The sequence below is a fragment of the Eptesicus fuscus genome, chromosome 5 (assembly GCF_027574615.1).
Source record: "Eptesicus fuscus isolate TK198812 chromosome 5, DD_ASM_mEF_20220401, whole genome shotgun sequence".
Taxonomy (NCBI): Eukaryota; Metazoa; Chordata; class Mammalia; order Chiroptera; family Vespertilionidae; genus Eptesicus; species Eptesicus fuscus.
The window spans coordinates 94,077,399-94,098,158 of NC_072477.1; the positions used below are offsets into that span (position 1 = coordinate 94,077,399).

At 40.0% G+C, this 20,760-nt stretch overlaps 1 protein-coding gene across 8 annotated transcripts in view; it reads left to right on the top strand.

The window, feature by feature from the left end:
- MINDY3 (MINDY lysine 48 deubiquitinase 3) overlaps window positions 1-20,760 on the top strand; it is a 104,617-nt gene that overhangs the window by 48,501 nt on the left and 35,356 nt on the right. For 7 of the 8 annotated variants that reach the window (XM_008150419.3, XM_028158888.2, XM_054716583.1 and 4 more), the window contains 2 exons: window positions 4,703-4,773; window positions 11,551-11,631. In XM_008150419.3, the coding sequence (XP_008148641.1) occupies window positions 4,703-4,773; window positions 11,551-11,631 (152 nt within the window). The remainder of the gene's footprint in view (window positions 1-4,702; window positions 4,774-11,550; window positions 11,632-20,760) is intronic. The other variant, XM_028158887.2, reaches the window with a different exon arrangement.

Consider the following 20,760-nt stretch of genomic DNA (forward strand, 5'->3'; position numbering starts at 1 on the left):
TTTATTTTGTTCATTAGATTCCACATATAAGTGAAATCATATGGTACTTGTCTTTCTCTGACTGGCTTATTTCTCTTAGCATATTATTCTATAGGTCCACCCATGCTGTCTGAAAGGGTAAGATTTTCTTCTAGTATTCCTGTGTATAAATGTACCACAGCTTTTTTATTCATTCATCTACTGATGGACACTTGGGCTGCTACCAAATCTTGGCTATCCTATATGATAAAAGGCTAATATGCAAATTGTCCCCTTGGGCAGGAGTTCGACTGACCAGGAATTCAACCAGGGGTTGGGGCTGGCCTACCAACCGCCCGCAGCCCCTCCCTCTGTTCAGCCCCACCCACCCTGATCAAGGGCAGGGCCAGGCAGCCAACCGCCTGAGGCCCCTACCCCTGGCCAGCCCTGCCCCTGATTGGCCCCCCCCCCCACCTTGCATGGGGGTGGGGCTGGCCGGCCAACCTTCCATGTCCTCTCCCCCTGGCCCGCCCGGCCTAATTGGCCCCAATAGGGGCAGGCCGGCCAAACCCCACCGTGCATGAATTTGTGCACTGGGCCTCTAGTTGTAAATAATGCTGCATATACGTAAGGGTGTATATATTCTTTTGAATTAGTGTTTCAGTTTTTTTTTTTTTTTTTCATATATATCCCTAGAAGTGGATTTGCTGTATCATAAGGCAGTTCCATTTTTAATTTTTTGAGGTAACTCCATACTGCTTTCCCACCAACAGTGCACAAGAGCTCCCTTTTTTCCATATCCTTTCCAATACTTGTTTGTTGACTTAATGATGATATCCATTCTGACAAGTATGAGGTGATATTTCATTGTGGTTTTAATTTGCATCTCTCTGATGATTAGTGACATTGAGCATTTTATATAATAAAGAGGTAATATGCAAATTGACTGTCACGCCCTTGCACAAGATGGCTGGCAGGGGAGGGCAGTTGGGGGCGACCAGGCCTGAAGGGGAGGGCAGTTGGGGGCGACCGGGCTGGCAGGGGAGGGCAATTGGGCGGGCAGGGGAGCAGTTAGGCGTCGATCAGGCTTGTAGGGGAGTGGTTAGGGGGTGATCAGGCTGGCAGGCAGAAGCAGTTAGGGGCAATCAGGCAGGCAGGCAGGTGAGCGATTGGGAGCTAGCAGTCCTGGATTGTGAGAGGGATGTCCGACTGCCGGTTTAGGGGGTGGGGCCTAAACGGGCAGTTGGACATCCCTCAAGGCGTCCCAAATTGGATAGGGTGCAGTCTGGGCTGAGGGACACCCCCTCCAGTGCATGAATTTCATGCACCGGGCCTCTAGTCTTTTCATATAATAATAAATATTCCTGATGTACTTTAGCTATCAAAAGCAGATAAATATTATATATTCTGTCTAAGGAAACAGGATTAGTACATTTTTAAAATAATACTGTCCAGACTACATGGTGAAACATGTGATAGCTGACCTAATATGAATAATTTTTTATTCAAGACTTATGAACTGCTTCTTTGTTGTATAGAGTATCCTGACATTATTATAAATATACTTTTCTAGATATTTGTTTAAAATTCCAAAAAAGGATATGATGTAGTAGCTAATTGTAACACTAGGTGGTGGTAATGATTTTAGAAATTAAAGTGTGAAATGTTTCCAACATATGTATTCTTTTTTGAATTTGAAACATTTAGTGCTGCTTACACTTCAGAAGTAAAGGAGGGAAAAATATGCCAGGCTATACAATACCATTTCTACCTGTTTGGGCTTCTCACCACTTCATCTTTTTCCTTTGAATGCTATAATCCAATGCTTCTCAAATTTGTTGGTCTCTTTGCCTTTTACGCTCTTAAAAATTACTGAGCATCCTAAAGAGCTTTCACTAATGTGGGTCATAAGTAAATAATGATTAGTTTTTTTTTCTTGTTAGAAATTAAGACTGAGAAATTTAAAAAGATATATTAATTCATTTAAAAATAATAACACACCTAATACTTATTAATATAACTATTTTTGATAATTTTTCCAAAACAAAAAGTAGTAAGAAGAATTACTTTGTTTTAAAATTTTAAATGCCTTTAATGTCTAGGTTATTAATAGATAGCTGGATTTCTATATTATTTACAGATTCAATTTGTTAAAATATAACTTATCATTTATCCTCTGGAAAATTTCACTCCATATTTGTGAGAGTATAAGAATAAAAAAGGCAACTAATGGCTTTGTATAAAAATCATTTTAATTTTGCATAGTCTCTCAAAGGGTCTTGTGGATCCTGAAGAGTCCAAAACTACAATATAAGAACTATTGCTCTACCTCCTGTGCTCCTATAAGAAGCTAATGAAGAAATGCAAACTATATGCATATGTACTTTGTATTAACTTTGAATTTACAAATACTAAAGTTTAAACTACCAGTTTTTGGCTTATTCCATTTGTATGTTGTACTTAAGGATATATTACAACAAAAATGACTGAGTTGATATTATCACATTAATTGATAAGAAAAACATAATTTCCTAATAGAAAAAGGACATAATTTTTAACCAGAAAAATACATATTAGAAATACATGTGGACCTAAATTATTATCAGAGTTCTATTTAATATATATTAGCTGAAATCTGTAATCTGTGAAAGACTTTGTTATCATCACAATTACACCTCTGTTGTGAAGTAATCTCTTATCTCTTCATTCTCTACACTGAGTGGCCAGATTATTATGATCTCTGAACGCATAATTATCTGGCCACTCAGTGTATATCCTGTATAATAAAAGGCTAATATGCAAATTGTCTCCTTGACCAGGAGTTCGACCAGCAGGCAGGCCGGCCAACCGCCCATGTCCTCTCCCCCTGGCCAGGCTGACAGGACTCCACCAATGCATGAATTCATGCACCGGGCCTCTAATATATATATATATATATATATATATATATATATATATATATATGTATGTATATATATCCTATCTAATAAAAGAGTAATATGCAAATTGACCATCACACCAAGACACAAGATGGCTGCCCCCATGTGGTCAAAGATGGCTGCCACAAGATGGCCTGCAGGGGAGGGCAGTTGTGGGAAGTTAGAGGTGACCAGGCCAGCAAAGGAGGGCAGTTGGGGGTGACTAGGCCAGCAAGGGAGGGCAGTTGGGGGGACCAGGCCTGCAGCAGAGGGCAGTTGTGGGCGATTAGGCCAGCAGGGAGGTCAGTTAGGGGTGACCAGGCCAGCAGAGGAGGGCAGTTGGGGGAGACCACGCCTGCAGGGGAGGGCAGTTGGGAGAGACCCAGGCCTGAAGGGGTGGGCAGTTGCGGGGGACCAGGCCAGCAGGGGAGGGCAGTTCGGGGAGACCACACCTGCAGGGGAGGGCAGTTGGGAGCCAGCAGTCCTGGATTGTGAGAGGGATGTCCAACCGCCTGTTTAGGCCTGATCCCAGGATCGGGCCTAAACGGGTGGTTGGACATCCCTCAAGGGGTCCCAGATTGGAGAGGGTACAGGCTGGGCTGAGGGACACCGCCCCTCCCCCCACCGTGCATGAATTTTGTGCACCTGGCCTCTAGTACACACACACACACACACACACACACACTCTCTCTCTCTCTCTCTCTCTCTCTCTCTCTCACTCTCACTCTCACTCTCACTCTCACTCTCACTCTCACTCTCACACACTGAGTGGCCAGATTATTATGTGTTCAGAGATCATAATAATCTGGCTACTCTGTGTATGCTTTGTCTGTTCTTCATGATCTGCAGTCACAACATCAACCCTCGTCTCTATGCTGATTCCCAACACTGTCCAAGCCAACCTGACCTCTCTTCCCTGTGTTCCCCAGACTTACTTCCAGTTGTGTATCTCTCTAGGTAGAAGTCCGAAAGGTTCCTCAGTCCCAGGTTACATAAAACCAAACTCATGTTCTCTCTTCAGATCACTCTAGCACCTAATCCTCCTTAATTCTCTCTTTTAGTTAATCACCATTTATCAGATTCCTCAGGCTGGAAACCTTTAAGGAACCTTTGACAATTTTTTCACCCATTAAATACACTGATTTTTCATGTCTCTTTGCTGTTTACTCTGCCTTGAATTTTCTTCTTATCTTCTTAACCTGGAAAATGACTACATATATTTAGATCTCAAATGTTACCACTTCTGTAACACAGTTAGCAGATATTCTTATATCACTATAAATGTGTGTTTGTGTAAACAGAGAAAAAGCATACATTGTTTTTTCATCTCTCTCCCTTGATAAATTATTAGCTTTGTAAGGCAGGTACTGTGATCTATTCATCTCTATTTCCCCAGACTTTAGCATACTTTGTAGGTTTATTTATAGGAGAGAGAGAATGGTATCAACTGTCCATGTTTCAAGTATTGTGCAGGTAGGTTCACTGCTGCCCAATGTTAAATTTTACAAATCATGATTAGCATATCTTTTCTAATAATTTCTTAGTTTCAGGGGGAAATGCCTCCATTATAAAAGTTAACACTGAATAATATAAAGTTTCATAAATACATTTAATATACATCTGAAGTATCACAAACCTGATCTAATGGTATTTATAATGAGTAGTACTATAATTATGACTTGATGTTAACTCTTAATAAAAACGTGCTAGGTTTAAGTATAGTTTGGGGTAAAGGTTTGGGTATAGAATATATCTATACATACATATTTCCATGTAAGTACTTTTCAGATTTATGTATACTAATACATGCTAACTTCTGTTTGCAGAACTTCTTGGTATACATGAACAAGCAGCTGTAGGGTTCTTAACATTAATGGAAGCTTTAAGATACTGTAAGGTAAGTTGATTTTTAAGGTACTTTGAATGGTCTTTATTCACATGTTCACTGTTGTGGATAGTATTTTTCTTCTATGAAAAATAGCTTACTACTGTTATTATGTATTCTCATCAGATTATTGCTGGTCTTCCTTCCTAAACTGACAGGCGTATTAAGGGAAGAGTTAAGAGGCGTATTAAGGGAAGAGTTAACTCTGGCTGATCAGGCAGACTTTCCTAATTTGAGGTTTGTTCCTTTTCTAGGGTAGGGGGAAAAAACCCAGTATAGAGACTTCTGTTGTTGAATATAAATATGTTTTTTTGGTAAACTGAGGGGAAAGAATGTGCTGTTTCTTTCTTACCAACCAACGGTATGCTTCACTGAAACAACTGGTAGTACTTTATTAGGCAAAGAAAAAGAACCTGCTGAATGCTGAAATTCTAACTTTCGATTGTTCCATCTGAAAATGATTTCACACTGACAAAGGAGAATTCCAAGCATTTAATAGAATTAAACTCTTTAACACATATGTGAAGATTATGAACTGCCATGAAACCCTCATTTATTGATGTATATTTTATTGCTTTCCTACACAATCTGAAATAACTATTGACTGTTCCAATGGTTTTAAATCATTAGTGATTTGCAATTAAGGTGTTCTCATTTTGGAGGAAGAAAAAGATCTAATATTATTTTTCATTTCTGAATGGTGGTTCCATGGCAGTGGTTCTGGTGGTGGTGACTAGTTTTAGTAACAGTAACAGTGTCTTGTGCCCTTCCTTCCTCCCGGCCCCCCCCCCCCCACTTTTTTTTTTTTTAACCAGTCAGCATTCCTCTTTCATGACAGTCCTCTGACAGGGGTGATATGGGCATAAAAATCAATCAGGTTTCATCCAGCTCTTATTCATTTTAGTTATCGTAAGGTTAAACAGTAGCAACTCTTCTTCTTAGTGACTTGAATTAAACAAGCTAAAATTATTCTGAGTTTGCCTGGCAACTAATGAATGAAGTTGCATCTTCTACACACACACACACACACACACACACACACACACACCCGGCGTGCGCACACACATAAAACAGGAACTGCCATGAAACCCTCATTTATTGGTATATATTTCATTGCTATATAGAGGTGATACATATATTAATTAGCTTGATTGTAGTAATATTTACACAGTATATACATATATCAAAACAATAAATTGTACACCTTAAGTATATACAGTTTTTATGTCAATGATATTTTAATGAAGCTGTTTTGTAGAAAGTGTGTGTGTGCGCGCATGCGCATGTTTTAGGATGTCAGGGTCTGGAGATGATCTACGTTGACATTTTCACGTGTGGCCTGTAAGGCCCCGAGGATCTGGATCCTGTCTGCCCTTCCAGAGCTGCATCGCTCCCTCCATTGCTGTGTCCAGCCATGCTGGTCTCCTGTTGTTTCTTAAACAGGCCAAGCCCTTTCCTGCCTGACAAGCCTTCATACTTGCTATCATTTTTGCCAGAAATATTCTACTCTCCCCTTCAGGTCCTACTTCAAATGGTGCCTCAAAGACCCTTTCCTTGATCATCCCCTCAGTGAATCGTCCCATCATGATTTCATAGGAATAGTCACTCTGTACTGATCTTTTTTGGTTACTTACTTTTTTTATAATTTTGAATTTGTTTTTTTGTTGCCATCCCTAATGAAATATAGACTCTTTGAAGGCAAGCAGGCACATTGTTTTTGGGTACATAGTAGGTGCTCAATAAATATTGTTGCACGAATGAGTGGAAAATTGCACTATAACTGTAGGCTTTTCTAAATGTGTGCTTTAGCTCTGCTTTAACTGTTAGGCACAACAGAGCGATGTCTGTTTCCCCCAGGACCTTAGTAGAAAGTTAACAGCTGCTGTGTGTTCTCTTGTTATTCTCTAGTATTCTAGCAGCAACTATGGTGTTATATAAGATTTAAAGGTGTTTTTTTTTAGTGGCAGGACACAACATATTGACACTCAGAGGAAAAGCAGATCTGTTAGTTACTGACAGCTCCTAACCAGAGCTGGGCCACACAGGGGTTACACCTGGGAACAGGCCAACAGCAAGCTTATGTATGAGAATTGAGGGAAGAGTTAGCTACATTTCATGGGCTCAGTGTGGATTGGCTCATTTGAATAGTTTCCATGAGCTTAGGGGCTCAAGGCCTGTCCTGGTGGTGTGGTTCCTGGTTCCGGGGCCATTAGGGCAATGCATAATGACCTGGAGTGTGAGAGACTCCTAGGGAAAGTGGTTGGGGTTTGGACTTACTCAGCAGTCTTTTTTAAGGGAATTGACCAGCCTCAAGCCAGGGCCTCAAAACTGAGTTAAGACAGAATTTTAAAAAACCCACTAAACTCTATTACATGGAGCTGTTTATATGTATATACTGTATCATTCTCAAAATTTATATACATTTACTTTGTACCAGATGTTTAGAGAAATGACATTAAGGAAATATTTGTGTTTGTATTAGTTTTGTGAATCTGAGCATTTCCCTGTTTGGTAGTGTAGCAAATTGCCCTTTAGAAATGAAATTAACATTTTCATATCAATTTAACCATATGTGTTTATTAACACAAATAAAACAGTATTTCTCTCTTCACCTCCTTTCTGTGTGTGTGTGTGTTTGTGTGTGTGTGTGTGTGTGTCCCTCAGCCCAGCCTGCATCCTCTCCAATCTGGGAACCCTTGAGGGATGTCCAACTGCCCGTTTAGGCCCGATCCCTATAGGATCCTACAGGGATCGGGCCTAAACGGGCAGTTGGACATCCCTCTCACAATCCAGGACTGCTGGCTCCCAACTGCTTGCCTGCCTGCCTGCCTTCCTGATTGCCCCTAACCGCTTCTGCCAGCCAGCCTGATCACCCCCTAACCACTCCCCTGCCAGCCTGATTGATGCCTAACTGCTCCCCTGCCAGCCTGATTGCCCCTAACTGCCCTCCCCTGCAGGCCTGGGTCACCCCCAACTGCCCTTCCTTGCAGGCCCGGTTGCCCCCAACTTCCCTCCTCTGCTGGCCTGGTCACCCCTAACTGCCCTCTCCTGCAGGCTTGATCATCCCCAACTGCCCTCCCTTACAGGCCTGGTCCCTCCCAACTGCCCTCCCCTGCTGGCCTGATCTCCCACAACTGCCCTCCCTTGCAGGCCTGGTCCCTCCCAACTGCTCTCCCCTGCTGGCCATCTTGTGTCCTGGAGTGATGGTCAATTTGCATATTACTCTTTTATTAGATAGGATAGAGGCCTGGTGCATGGGTGGGGGCCAGCTGGTTTGCCCTGAAGGATGTCCTGGATGAGGGTGGGATTCCCTTGGGGTGTGGGTTGGCCTGAGCGAGGGGCCTGTGGTAGTTTGCAGGCTGGCCATGCCCCCTGGCGACCCAAGCGGAGGCCCTGGTATCTGGGATTTATTTATCTTCTATAATTGAAACTTTATAGCCTTGAGCAGAGCCAAGCCTCCTGCTTGCTCCGTGGCCGCAACCATTTTTGTTGGGATTTATTTATCTTCTATAATGGAAACTTTGTAGCCTTGAGCAGAGGCCACGGCAGGCCAGGGCTGCGGAAGCTTGGTTTCCTCCATCGCTGGGGGGCAACTCAAGCCTCCTGCTCTCTCCAGCTCTGTGGCTGCAGCCATTTTTGTTGGGATTTATTTATCTTCTATAATTAAAACTTCATAGCCTTGAGCGGAGGCCTGGACCGGCCAGGGTGTGCGGGAAGCTTGGCTTCCTCCATTGCCGGGGAAACCCAAGCCTCCTGCTCGCTCTGTGTCCGCAGCCATCTTGGTTGGGTTAATTTGCATACTCGCTCCTGATTGGCTGGTGGGTGTGGCGTGTGGGTGTAGCGGAGTGATGGTTAATTTGCATATTACTCTTTTATTAGATAGGATACACATACATGTGAACAAAGAAGGTGACCCAGTGCTTTTGACTATGCCCTTTTAAAAAACAGATATATAACTCACATAACATAAAATTTACTATTTTATCCCTTTGCACTCGCTTGCTTTTTTCTCAATTCCTTTATTCTAATGCTAACTGTGTCGAGTCACACTCGACATCCGAGTGCAAAAGGTTAAAGTGTATAATTCAATAGTTTTTATGTATTTATGTATTTTATATTATTATAAGTTAATGGATAGTTCCACTTTTTGGTTGTTACAAATAATACTGCTATGAACATTCATGCGTAAGTTTTTCTGAACATGTTTTCATTTCTGTTGAGTATATACCTAGGAATGAAATTGCCTGGTTGTATGGTAATTATATGCCTAACTTTTTGAGGAACCGTCAAACTATTTTCCGAAGTAGTTGCATTATTTATTCACTCTTGATTTATTTTTTATTATTATGAAACACTTCATGAGTTCAGCCTTTATTTGCCTTTTGATCTTACTGTGTGTAATCTTACCCACACTTTTTACTTCTATGATGATTAAGTGTATGTGCACGCACACACACACTTTATCTTTTTTTTTAATCGATACTAGAGAGAGAGGAAGGGAGGTGGGGAGAGAGAGAGACAGAAACATCCATGTGAGAGAGAAATGTTGGTTGATTGCCTCCCGTATGTGCCCCAACCTGGGGATCGAACCTGAAACCTAGATATGTGCCCTGACCAGGAATTGAATCCTGCACCCATTGGTGTATGGCACGACGTTCAACGAACTGAGCCACACTGGCCAGGGAACACACTTTTTCTAAAAAAGAAACTAAACTGACCAATCTCAGAGGGAAGGTGAGGGTGGAGGAGTGGGTGGGGAGAGATTAATCAGGGAACACATATGTGCATATATGCATAGCCCCTGGACACAGACATTAGTTTGGTGAAGGCCTGAGGGGAGTTCAGGGTGGAGGGGGTCTATAAGGGAAAGAAAGGGGGACATCTGTAATACTTTCAACAATAAAGATAAATAAAAAAAGATAAAGGAAACTAAACAACCTCTAAACTTTTCACAAGAAGCAGCATGATGGAATGGAAAACCACCACATTAGGAGTCAGCAAACCCGAGTTTTAATTCCAGCTCATACTAGTTAGCTATTTGTATTCCAACAGGGCACTGATCCCATGTATTCCTCTGTGTCCTTATGTAAAATTGAAGGACTTACACTGCACACCTCTAAAGGACCTTTTACTCTGACCCAAGAACTTTTTCTTTTTCTTTGTCCTTTGGCTGTTATTCTCTGTTGTCCCCAAACTGCCCTTTACTGGTTCATCTTGCCATTGGCACATCCAACACATCCCTTGCATTATAGGACAACAGAAAGTAAATTCTATCCCTCCTAGTGATAAGAATAAATTTTGAAAGGCCCAGGTAGTGCCTGAAAGCAGGGTATCAGATCAGGGCTGTTGGCTAATTAGGAAGAATAGTTGGCCCTGACTGCTGCAAGTAGCCACTTGGAATTTCCCACTTCTAGGGAGTCTGTGTGAGAAAAGAAAATTTAGCAAATTTGATTGGTAAGGTTAGTTGTTTTTAAGTCAAAATCTTTGTCCTCATAAGAGTGTGGAACTGATTGATGTGGATGTGGTTGGATTTCACAAGTCTATTTTTCTCTCAGTCACACAGAAAATAATATTTCCAAATTTTTGGAACTGTAGTATTTAGAGATAAATTATATAACCCTGGAGCCAGGTTATAGGTTTAACTCTTCAGACATTTTAAAGAGACTGCATATTGTAAAACTTTGAACTTAACTCCTACCTCGAAGAGTCAAATGATAGGATTCTTTTATATACTTAAATGTTTTACATATTTTGCTTTAGAGAGATTATTATGTTACCCTAGGTCAGTGATCGGCAACCTTTTGAGCTTGGTGTGTCAAACTTCGCCAAAAAACTGAGCATAACTTGGATAGTGTGTCACTTTGAGGAAAAGACTAACTCCAAGACTCTAGTCGCAAACATTTCATCCTCAGGAGCAGCAAATGTTTCATCCTTGGCATGCGGCCGAGTGTCATCAGAAATGGCTATGCGTGTCAGTGCTGACACGCGTGTCATAGGTTCGCCATCACTGCCCTAGGTTCTCTGAAGACAGGACGTTCGTAAGGCTTTTTCCCTTATCTACACTAATAAAAGAGTAAGATGCAAATTGACCATACCTTCGCGGCATCCACCAGCCAATCAGGAGTGAGTATGCAAATTAACCCAACAAAGATGGTGGGTTAATTTGCATATGCAGGCTGGGGCGGGACACTTGTGTTGTCGCCATGGTGACAACGCAGGCATTCTGCACCACCCCAGCCACTCCGGGCCTCTGGGAAGCGTGGGAAGGCAGAAAGGTGGCTCCAGGCCAGAGTGAAGGTGGTGCCGGCACCCAGGGGAAGGAAGGCCCATTCTTGCACGAGTCTTCGTGCATCGGGCCTCTAGTTTATTCATAAATTTACTCATTTGTTCATTTATAATTATTTTCCTGATCAAGTTATTATGATCGAGTTTAGGTTTTCGGGTTTTGAGATACCAAGCTGACATTCCAGAAGTGGCCATACTATCTAGGAACTTTAGTAAAACCTGAGAATGATGCTTAGGGTTAAACTATTGTTTCTGGCTGTGTTAAATCTGTGTTGTTGTTCTGTGTAAAGGCACAACATAAGCTTAGCCCTGATAGTCTTTATAACATTCATTTTATATTCATGAGTAATGACCTTTATGGGTAAGGCATTCTGGCACAATGTTTATTATTACATTTAAATATGAATTGGACACCCTGGTTATGTTTCAGATATTCATGGGCATATATCTAATAGGCAGTATAAAATTTTCATTTGTTTGTTTATTTTGCTACATTTGTTCTAGGTTGGTTCTTACTTGAAATCTCCAAAATTCCCTATTTGGATTGTTGGCAGTGAAACTCACCTCACCGTATTTTTTGCCAAGGTATGCTTATAGTAGGATTTTTTTTTAAGTATGACATCAGGCAAACAAGTACTATAGGCTTATGTTTAGTATGGATCTTTGTGCAAACATCAGTGTATTCCCACTAACAAATGGATTGTTCCAAAATCTAAAATATTAACACAAAAGAATGTATTGTTGTACCACTCCAGTTTTGGAATTTCAATAAAATCTGTCATGACTCAGCTATAGCTTCTTTACCTTTGCTGACTTTAGTGATTTGGCTTTTGCTTTTCTTGTTTTTTTATTTTTGTTGTTGTTTTGTTTGTTTTTTAAGAAATCACTTTTGTTATGATAAAAAAGTTTTGGGTTGTTCTTTTGCCCAAAAGATTAAACTCTCACATGATATACAATAATTTTAGTTATAATATGTCTTAGGAAAATATTTTAAAATCTATTAATAGTTGAATGGTATAAAAATCAAGTACTCTATTAAAATGGAATATTTCCTATAGTTTTAATTTATATATGGTTACAGTATTGAAATAAATCAAATGTATTTGAACATTTATATTTTAAAATTCTGACAACAAAGCCTTTTCTAAATCCTAGCCTTTAACAATAATATGTTGTTTCTACAATTGAGTGGTACAGCGCTTTGGAGTCAAACAGCCTTTGTTTGAATCCTAGCTGTTCCACTTTCTAACATTGCTCTCAGCCCCTTTTCTTATATTTAAAATGGGGATTAAGAATAATACCTGGCTCTCAGAGTTATTGTCAGGCTTAATATAAAATATTTAGCAGTACTACTACAAGTTAAATGCTCAGTCAATCTTAGCTGTCATCGTCGTTTTCATTCTACAAACATTTATTAAACCTCTCTGGTATTCCTAGAGAGAGTTGCTAGACATTGGCCTGAAAGAGAAAAGATATAATTGTGTTTTTGAGGTTTTTTAATTAGAGTGCACTTTTGATTACTCCATGTTTTTTTTTGCTTGTACTTGCTAATGTAAGTTTACTTATATCTGTAAGAATTATGAATAGCATAAATTATAGCAAAGACTGAACTAACAATGCTGAATTTTGTGGATCTATTTTCTTTTTCATTCCTATATTTACTTTTATTGTGCTGGCAAAAGTCCAGCTAGTGGATTTAGAGAAAGTTATATATACTTACCTTTTTTTAAACAGGGAAAGCTATAAAATACAAGTTAAAGTACAGACTTATATATTACATTTAGTCTGAAAGCTTTTGCTGTTTGTTTCCCTCTTAAAGTGGAGAGGAGAAAGTTACTAGTAAAAGCATCATTTAAACTATAGAAACTGAGCAACTTCTAATTCCTGAGTGAGTCCATTTGACTAATTTTTATATTAAGTGTTACAAATTTACAGATAAGAAAATAAAATTTTCAAGCCAATTATTATTTTTTTATCTCCAACCCTATTCTTTAACATTAAGAAAACTAATAAATTCTGTGAAACTTTGTTTCAAATGTAAAAAATAATAGATGAAAATATTTTAAATCTTAAATTTTATGATTGATATTTAAGAAACTAGAGGCCCAGTGCACGAAATTCGTGCATGGGTAGGGTCTCTAGTGGCTGCCGGCTGCTGGCCAGGGCCTCCCTTCCCCTGGCTGCCAGCTGGGACCTCCATTCGCACCCTCCTTGGCCTGGCACCGCCCGCTCACCTGCTCCACCATCCCGCCACGGTCCCACTCTCATCAGGGCCCATCAGGGCCAGCAGTGCCTCCACTGCTGCCCGCTGCCAGCACCATGTTGCCGATGCCTACTATGTTCTGTGCCACACCCTGGTGGTCAGCGCACGTCTAACTCCCGGTCGGTCGAACTCCTGCCCGTAGGGACAATTTGCATATTAGCCTTTTATTATATAGGATGATTCTATTGTCAAATCAGCAGAAGACAGAAGGTTAATACAAAGAATAGTGTTAATTCAGCTATGTAAATATGCAGGCATTTTATATTTAAGCCATAATAATATATCCTAGTTTTAGAAGATTAGGAATGTTTCCTTGAAGAACAGGTGTCTAAAATGAGCACTGTGGCATCTGATTAAATTATGGGAAGAGGGAAAAAAGAACTTTCCCTACATGGGAAGTATTTGGAGCAAACAAACAGCTGCAGAAAGATGGACTATGGTGTGAACAAAGAAGAGCTGGGGCACTAAGCATTCAGGGGGCCAGGTGAAAGATGAGGCTGCGAAAGTAGGCAGGCCTTGCAACTCTATTTTAAGAGTAATGACAGCAGGCCTTGCAACTCTATTTTAAGAGTAATGACAGCCCCTAGATTTTTCAAAAACTGGTGGTGGGAATAGGTTGGGGGTAGATGGGAAGGAAGGGAATGGTTTTAAATTTGCATTTTGGAAAGATCACTCTGGCTAATTCTGGAAAACAGACATATTGAAGGATAACTTCAAGTGGGTAAACAAGACTTCTTTTATTTTTGAGGTAAGCAAAGAATATGGTAATGATGGTAGAGATGGATAGAAGCACATACATTTGAGAGATTTATTCAAGTTAAACTGACAGGATTTGGTGACAGATTACATTGGAGAGATAAGAGTTAGAGAGGTCTCATGACCTGTGTTTTTACTGATTAGATCTTCAAGCCTCAGAAAGAACTCAGTAGCTTTGCTATTGTAGAATGTACCCATGATTTATTTTTTGGGGGCACACTGACCAGGTCAAGAGGAAAGATTGAGATACTACAGTTTGGGAACAGTTCAGCCAAATAATCCCTACAGTGAGGTTTACAAATCCTTCTCACAAAGATAGTGCTTTTTAGTTTTCCAAATATTAGCAGAACACCAAGGGTCACCAGACATTTGAGGAATGCTTCCATGAAAAACAGAGTCAGAACAAATAGGGTAAAATGAACTCAGAAGAATGTAGATATTGTAGGACAATGCAGGGATTAAAAGAAAATTTAAAAAAAAAAGAACACCTAAGATAAGTTAATATATCCATGAAACTATGGAGGCCATGAGAAAAAAACACATTTAAGAAAAAAGAGAAACTGAAAGAATTGGAAGACAAATTAGAGAAATTTCCCTCTAGCTTGTTGCAATAGTTTCTAATTGATAACCATGCTGTTGCCCTTTTAGGGGCTGTAGTATCTTCTCATTTCAGCAACTAAAATGACCCCAAAACTTTATGTCACTGTTCTGCTCAAAACCTGATATTAGTTTCCCTTTTATTAAAAATTAAAGCTAGAGTTTTTGGAATAACCTACTAGTTCTTCCCTCACTTCATCTGATTCTCTATTTCCTCTCTATTCTTATTTCCTACTAGAGGCCCAGTGCACGAAATTCATGCACCCTCTCCAATCTGGGACTCCCTGGGGAAAACTGACTCCTGGTTTAGGCCCGATCCCTCAGTACATTTTTGTTGAACGAATAAATTTCAGAAAGCACTGAGGAAAGATTTTCAACAAAAAATTTGATATAACTATGTTTGTATTTGATAAGGGGGACAAGGAACTTAATAGTACTAACTTGTTCTAGAACATAAGAATTAAGTAGATCAAGAAATAGCAGTTAATGAATGTAATATTCCTTTCTGGAGGTAAAAACAGAAGAACTAGTTTTTGCTCTTCTACCTAATCAACTTAAGCACACATACATACAGATTCTTTCTCCAGATTAATGAATAAAAAGTTTGATGAGTATCCTATGTAATAAAAGGCTAATATGCAAATTGTTCCCTTGGGAGTTTGACTGACTGGGAATTTGACCACTCGCTATGATGTGCACTGACCACCAGGGGCAGTGTGGAACGAAGGAAGGCCCCGGCTGGCAGCCAGAAGGCCCCGATTGGTTCTGATTGCCAGCCAGGCCTAAGGACCCTACCCGTGTATGAATTTTGTGCACCAGGCCTCTAGTTTGTAAATAAGCAGTCATACTATATACTCTGCAATGTTTAAAATTTATGTTCATAGTTTGATGGTGAATAAGAAAATTGTTTCTATTTAGTGAAATAACTTCTTACCTATCTGTTTTTTTTCCTTTTGAGATGAACAGTTAACTTTTAGGACTCTAAGTAACTATACTTTTTAAAAAGAGTTGTTAGCTTCATGATTTTAAATTTGAGTGCCAAAGTATCTACACTAATAAAAGAGAAATGTGTAAATTGACCATACCTTCGTGACACCCACCAGCAAATCAGGAGGGAATATGCAAATTAGCAGGACAAAGATGGCGGCGGCCCCGCCCCCCAGCCGCTCCAGGCGCGGAGCGGCCAGGTGGGGCAGAATGCCTGCTATGAGGAGGAGGGTGGGGGGCAGAGGGAGCTACAGGAGTGGCACTCCAGCCGGAGTGAAGCAAAGACTCTGGCTGGAGTGAAGCGAAAACTGCAGACTCCAGCCGGAGTCAGCAAGAAGCCTGCAGACTCCAGCTGGAGTCAGCGAAGACTGAAGACAGCGGCCAGAGCGAAGGTCTGGGTCCCGGGTGCTGGAGGAAAACCGGTGCCGGCAGCCAGGTGAAGGAAGGCCTATTGCATGAATCTTCGTGCAATGGGCCTCTAGTTTACTTAATAAAGTTATTTCATATTTGAGATGCCCAGTGGTTCAGGACTTAACTTTTTAATTTTATTGGAATCCTCTTCATAACCCATGGAAACTCACTGAACACATTTTGTAGGATTAGAAGAGGTTTTTCACAATTCAGTTTTATTTGAAAATCAATGGTAAAAATAAATTTAATAATAAAATTTTATGAACAGGTTGTAAAACTTCAGTCATCTATAACCATCTTCTTTATCTTACCTTCTTTAAGTGTTTAACTACCATGTTTTATAAATCATCTTAGTTTTATATCTAACACAAAGTGATCTTTCAAAAAAATATATATTTTTATTGATTATAGAGAGGAAGAGAGAGGGAGAGAGAGATAGAAATATCAATGATGAAAGAGAATAATTAATTGGCTGCCTCCTGCATGCCCCACACTGAGGATTGAGCCCGCAACCCAGGCCTGTGCCCTGACCAGAAATCAAACCATGACCTCCTGGTTCATAGGTCGACACTCAACCATTGAGCCAAGCTGGCTGGGCCAAAGTGATCTTTTTTTCTCATCAAGTGTCTGTATCTGTGAAACTGATATTGTACTATTTGACGTAAGTATCTTAGGGATTATGGTTGAAAGAAATTCTTATAAGTTACTAGCGGCCCGGTGCACGAAATTTGTGCATCAGGTGTGTGGGGGGGCGTCCCCTCAGCCCAGCCTGCACTCTCTCCAATCCGGGGCCCCTCGGGGAATGTCCTGGACTGCTGGCTCCTAATCGCTCACCTGCCTGCCTGCCTGGTCGCCCCTAACTGCCCCCTGATGGCCTGGTCGCCCCTAACTGCCCCCTCTGCCCGCCAGGTTGCCCCCAACTCCCCCTGCTGGCCTGGTCACGCCTAACTGCCCCCCCCACCAGCCTAATCACCCCCAAACTGAATCCACCTTCTGGCCTGGTTACCCCTAACTGCCCCCCCCCGCCAGCCTGGTCACCTCTTACTGCCCCCCCTGCTGCCCAGGTCGCCCCCAACTGCCCCCTCCCTGCTGGCCTGGTCACTCCTAACTGCCCACCCTGGCCTGGTCACCCCTAACTGCCCCCCTCCACCAGCCTGGTTGCCCCCAACTGCCCCCCTTGCTGGCCTAGTCACCCCTCATTGCCCTCCCCTGCCAGCCTAATTGCCCTCAACTGCACCTGGTCACCCTGACTTGTTGCCTCTTACTGCCCCCCCTGCCAGCCTGGTTGCCTCCAACTGCCCCCCTCTGCCAGCCTGGTTGTTCCTAACTGCCCCCCCCCATGCTGGCCTGGTTGCCCCCAACTGCCCCCCCTGCCGGCCTTGTCGCCCCTCACGGACCCCCTGCTGGCCTGGTCGCCCCACACAGCCTGCTTGTTCAGTCGTTTGGTTGTCCCTCACTAACCCCCCTGCTGGCCTGGTCCTAGGCAGCCATCTTGTGAGGGCGTGATGGTCAATTTCATATTACCTCTTTATTTTATAGGATAGGATTCTGTGTAAACAGGAGTTTTATATTTATTTTTGAGGGGAAATAGCACAGAATTTAACTGCAGGGACCTTATAGGAAGTCAGAGTTATCAAGCAGCAGGTGTCTCACAGAAACCTTTAAAAAGAGGATATAGGTGAGGTAAAAAGCAGTAGGTACATGAACCTGTTCAAAGAAGGGAACTTGATTCCTATTGTAGGGTGGGAAATTTTTCAAGCAGGCCATCTGAGCTATGGCAGAATAAAACTTCAGATCTGTACACTGGGAGGGAGAGTGCCCTGTGAGCATGGGCAGTGTCTTCAGAAATTATTTCATGGTGCTTTTGATGGGCTTAGTTAAAAACTTGCAAACCTACTGCATAGGTTAAAGAAATTATTTTGAGACAAAATGCTTAAAGAATCTAAAACCTATATTTATCTTTTTTGAATTGCCTTCCCTTTTTTGTCTTCATTTTTTATATTTTGGTTTTAAGAATAAATTATTTGCATCACTTTTGTAATTTCCTTTTGAATTGGAACTAATTATGAAATTAATTTTTTATGCAAACTCAAGATGAGGACTTTAAATTTTGAAAGTATAAATATGATATTAATAGTAATAGAATTATATGTATAAAGTGGTAGGCAAACTAGATTTGCCTTTTTTATTTTATTGTGCCTTTGAATCTCAGTGTGCGGTGACAGCGGCTGATCCAATATGAAAATAGTTGGAACCTACCTATAGCATCTAGTTTCATCTTCAGAAGATCAGTGACTAATTTCCTTGGTAATCTGGTTCAGACTTTCTTTTGAAGTTGGGTAGATGAGTTTTACATCCTTTTTTGTTCTCTTTTATGGTTATAAAAGAACTCTTTGTAAGTGTGTGCAGAGTGTCACCTTTGACCTTTCCTATGATAAAGCAGATTTTCCTTTCAGGAACACATGAGAACACATTACTATTTAAATGCAAAAATATATAAAGAAACAGAATTTAAAGTGAAGGAGAAACAAAACATTTAACTGTTCCTTAGTGAGCTGACTGTTCTTACTGTGGTATCTGTTACTGGGACTCTGAATAGAGTTCTTTTCTGTATTGCTCTTTGGTGTAACATTAGGAAGACTACTGCTAGTAAGTGTTAGAGATCTTTTTTTAGGTGTTTAAAAATCAGACACTTCTATTTTACCATTAATACATTTTAAATAAAGTAAACATAATTTTAAGGAAATGAAGTGAAATGATGCTTTATAGGTTTTACTTGATATAAAGAAAATTCACCTCTATCTTTGTTAGGTAAAAGTCATATGAATTGGAAAACAATTAAATTCACAGTCGGGCATTTTATAATAGAGTTTTCCTATATATTAATGCATGTTAGTCATTTATGTTAACTAAATTTTAGTTTCTTCATATGTTTAGATTTCATGCCTTATCTACTACAAAAAATTAATTTAAGAAGCTAAAGTACTTGTTTTATAGCTTAAATCATAAACTTGTCATGTGCCTTTTACCACCTATCTTCAAACCTAAAATAGCAACTTCAGACAAAGGACCCTACCATTAATCTTCTGTTATTTGAACTACTTGTAAAGTTTGGGTAGAAGTCTACACAGACTAACAATTTTCAATTATTTGAATTATTAAAAACTTGTGAATTTTTACCCACAAATTGTTTCCTAACTGCTTAGTAAACCATCATTAGATGTCTAGGATTATGCCAGTGATTATCATGATAAGACAAACTATTTTCATTTCTAATTATTATATTGAGAAAGCGTCAATATGTGGTATATTCTTGACTACTTAAAGTGAAAATCAATTGCATTTATTAATTGCTCTTTTCTACTATTCTGAGTGTCCTCAGGCAGCTATTTCTGTATCTGGTTTTTATAAATTTTCTTTTTTCTTAGTTATCGCAATCATGTCAGTGATGTCAGCCTGCTTACTGAAAATAGTTTCTCCCTTTGAGTTTGTTTCTTATATTTTTTTTGTTATAGTAGAACTCAAATAATTATGTAAACAAGGTAAAATATCATTGATAGAAAGGCCTAAAGATGTTCTGTCTTGAGTCAAGTCTGTGAGTTTTAATTAGAATCAGTATTGATAAGTTCACACCTCTAGCACTCTTTATATAATTGATAAAAATAATTGTAGCAAATAGAGTTGATTGCAAAATAGGGCAAAAGGACTCACATAATATATTTAATATATGATAGTAAGTGTTAACAGTTTATGGTTTTATTTTTCTGTGCTTTTGTATATTTTATCCTCAGCCCAGATTGTGCTGATCAAAGACCTGCTCAGCACTCATGGTCCAGCCTTGACATTTTTCATGTAATTACTGCTGATTCTCTTTCTCCCTTCTTGCTCCTATTCTTTCTTCCAGCTTCTTACCATCTTGTGATCAATGGTACTCCCTGATTCATCTGCTTTTGCACAGGACTTAGTATAGTAAACATTAGGCATTGTGCTAAGTATTGTTGAAATGTAGAGATTAATAATACATTGTAATAGTTTACTGCTTACATTTACTGAGTGCTTTCTATGTGTCAGACACTAAGTATTTTACATGCATTCCTCATTTAGTCCTGAAAGCCACCCTCTGAGGTAAATACCATTTCCGTCTACATTTTATAGTCTGGTGCCAGTGAAAAATAACATCTCCAGTTATATACTAGTGAGTACTATGGCCAGGCTTTAAGCTCAAATCTTCTGACTCTTGAGTTTTAACTACTTCTGTTCCTTAGGAAACAAAAATTAAGTCATTTTATTAGGGTGGAATAGAGACTGGAAGAGGGAAAGGTGGGTACAGAGGAGATAGATGATACTTGAATTAAAGGACATGGTAACTTTTAGGCTAGGAAAAAGATGAAGCAAAAAGATGAGAGATGTGGAATGTGCAAGTTCATACTACATGTGGAGAATAGTAATTGGTTCAGTATGGCTGAACCATATTGGTTGTGCTAGAAGATTAAGATAGAAGCAGAGGTTGGGATCAGATATAGGACCAGATAAGATAATCATTTATTTCCAAACCATCTTCACTATACTATGTTTGTGTGTGTATCTTGATATGGAAGGCTAAACATGGATATTCAAGGTATGAATGTGAAGCATATTCATAGAAGTAGAAAACTTTCTTAATGAACAGAACTTCCCTGTAATGCTATTATAAAATTTAA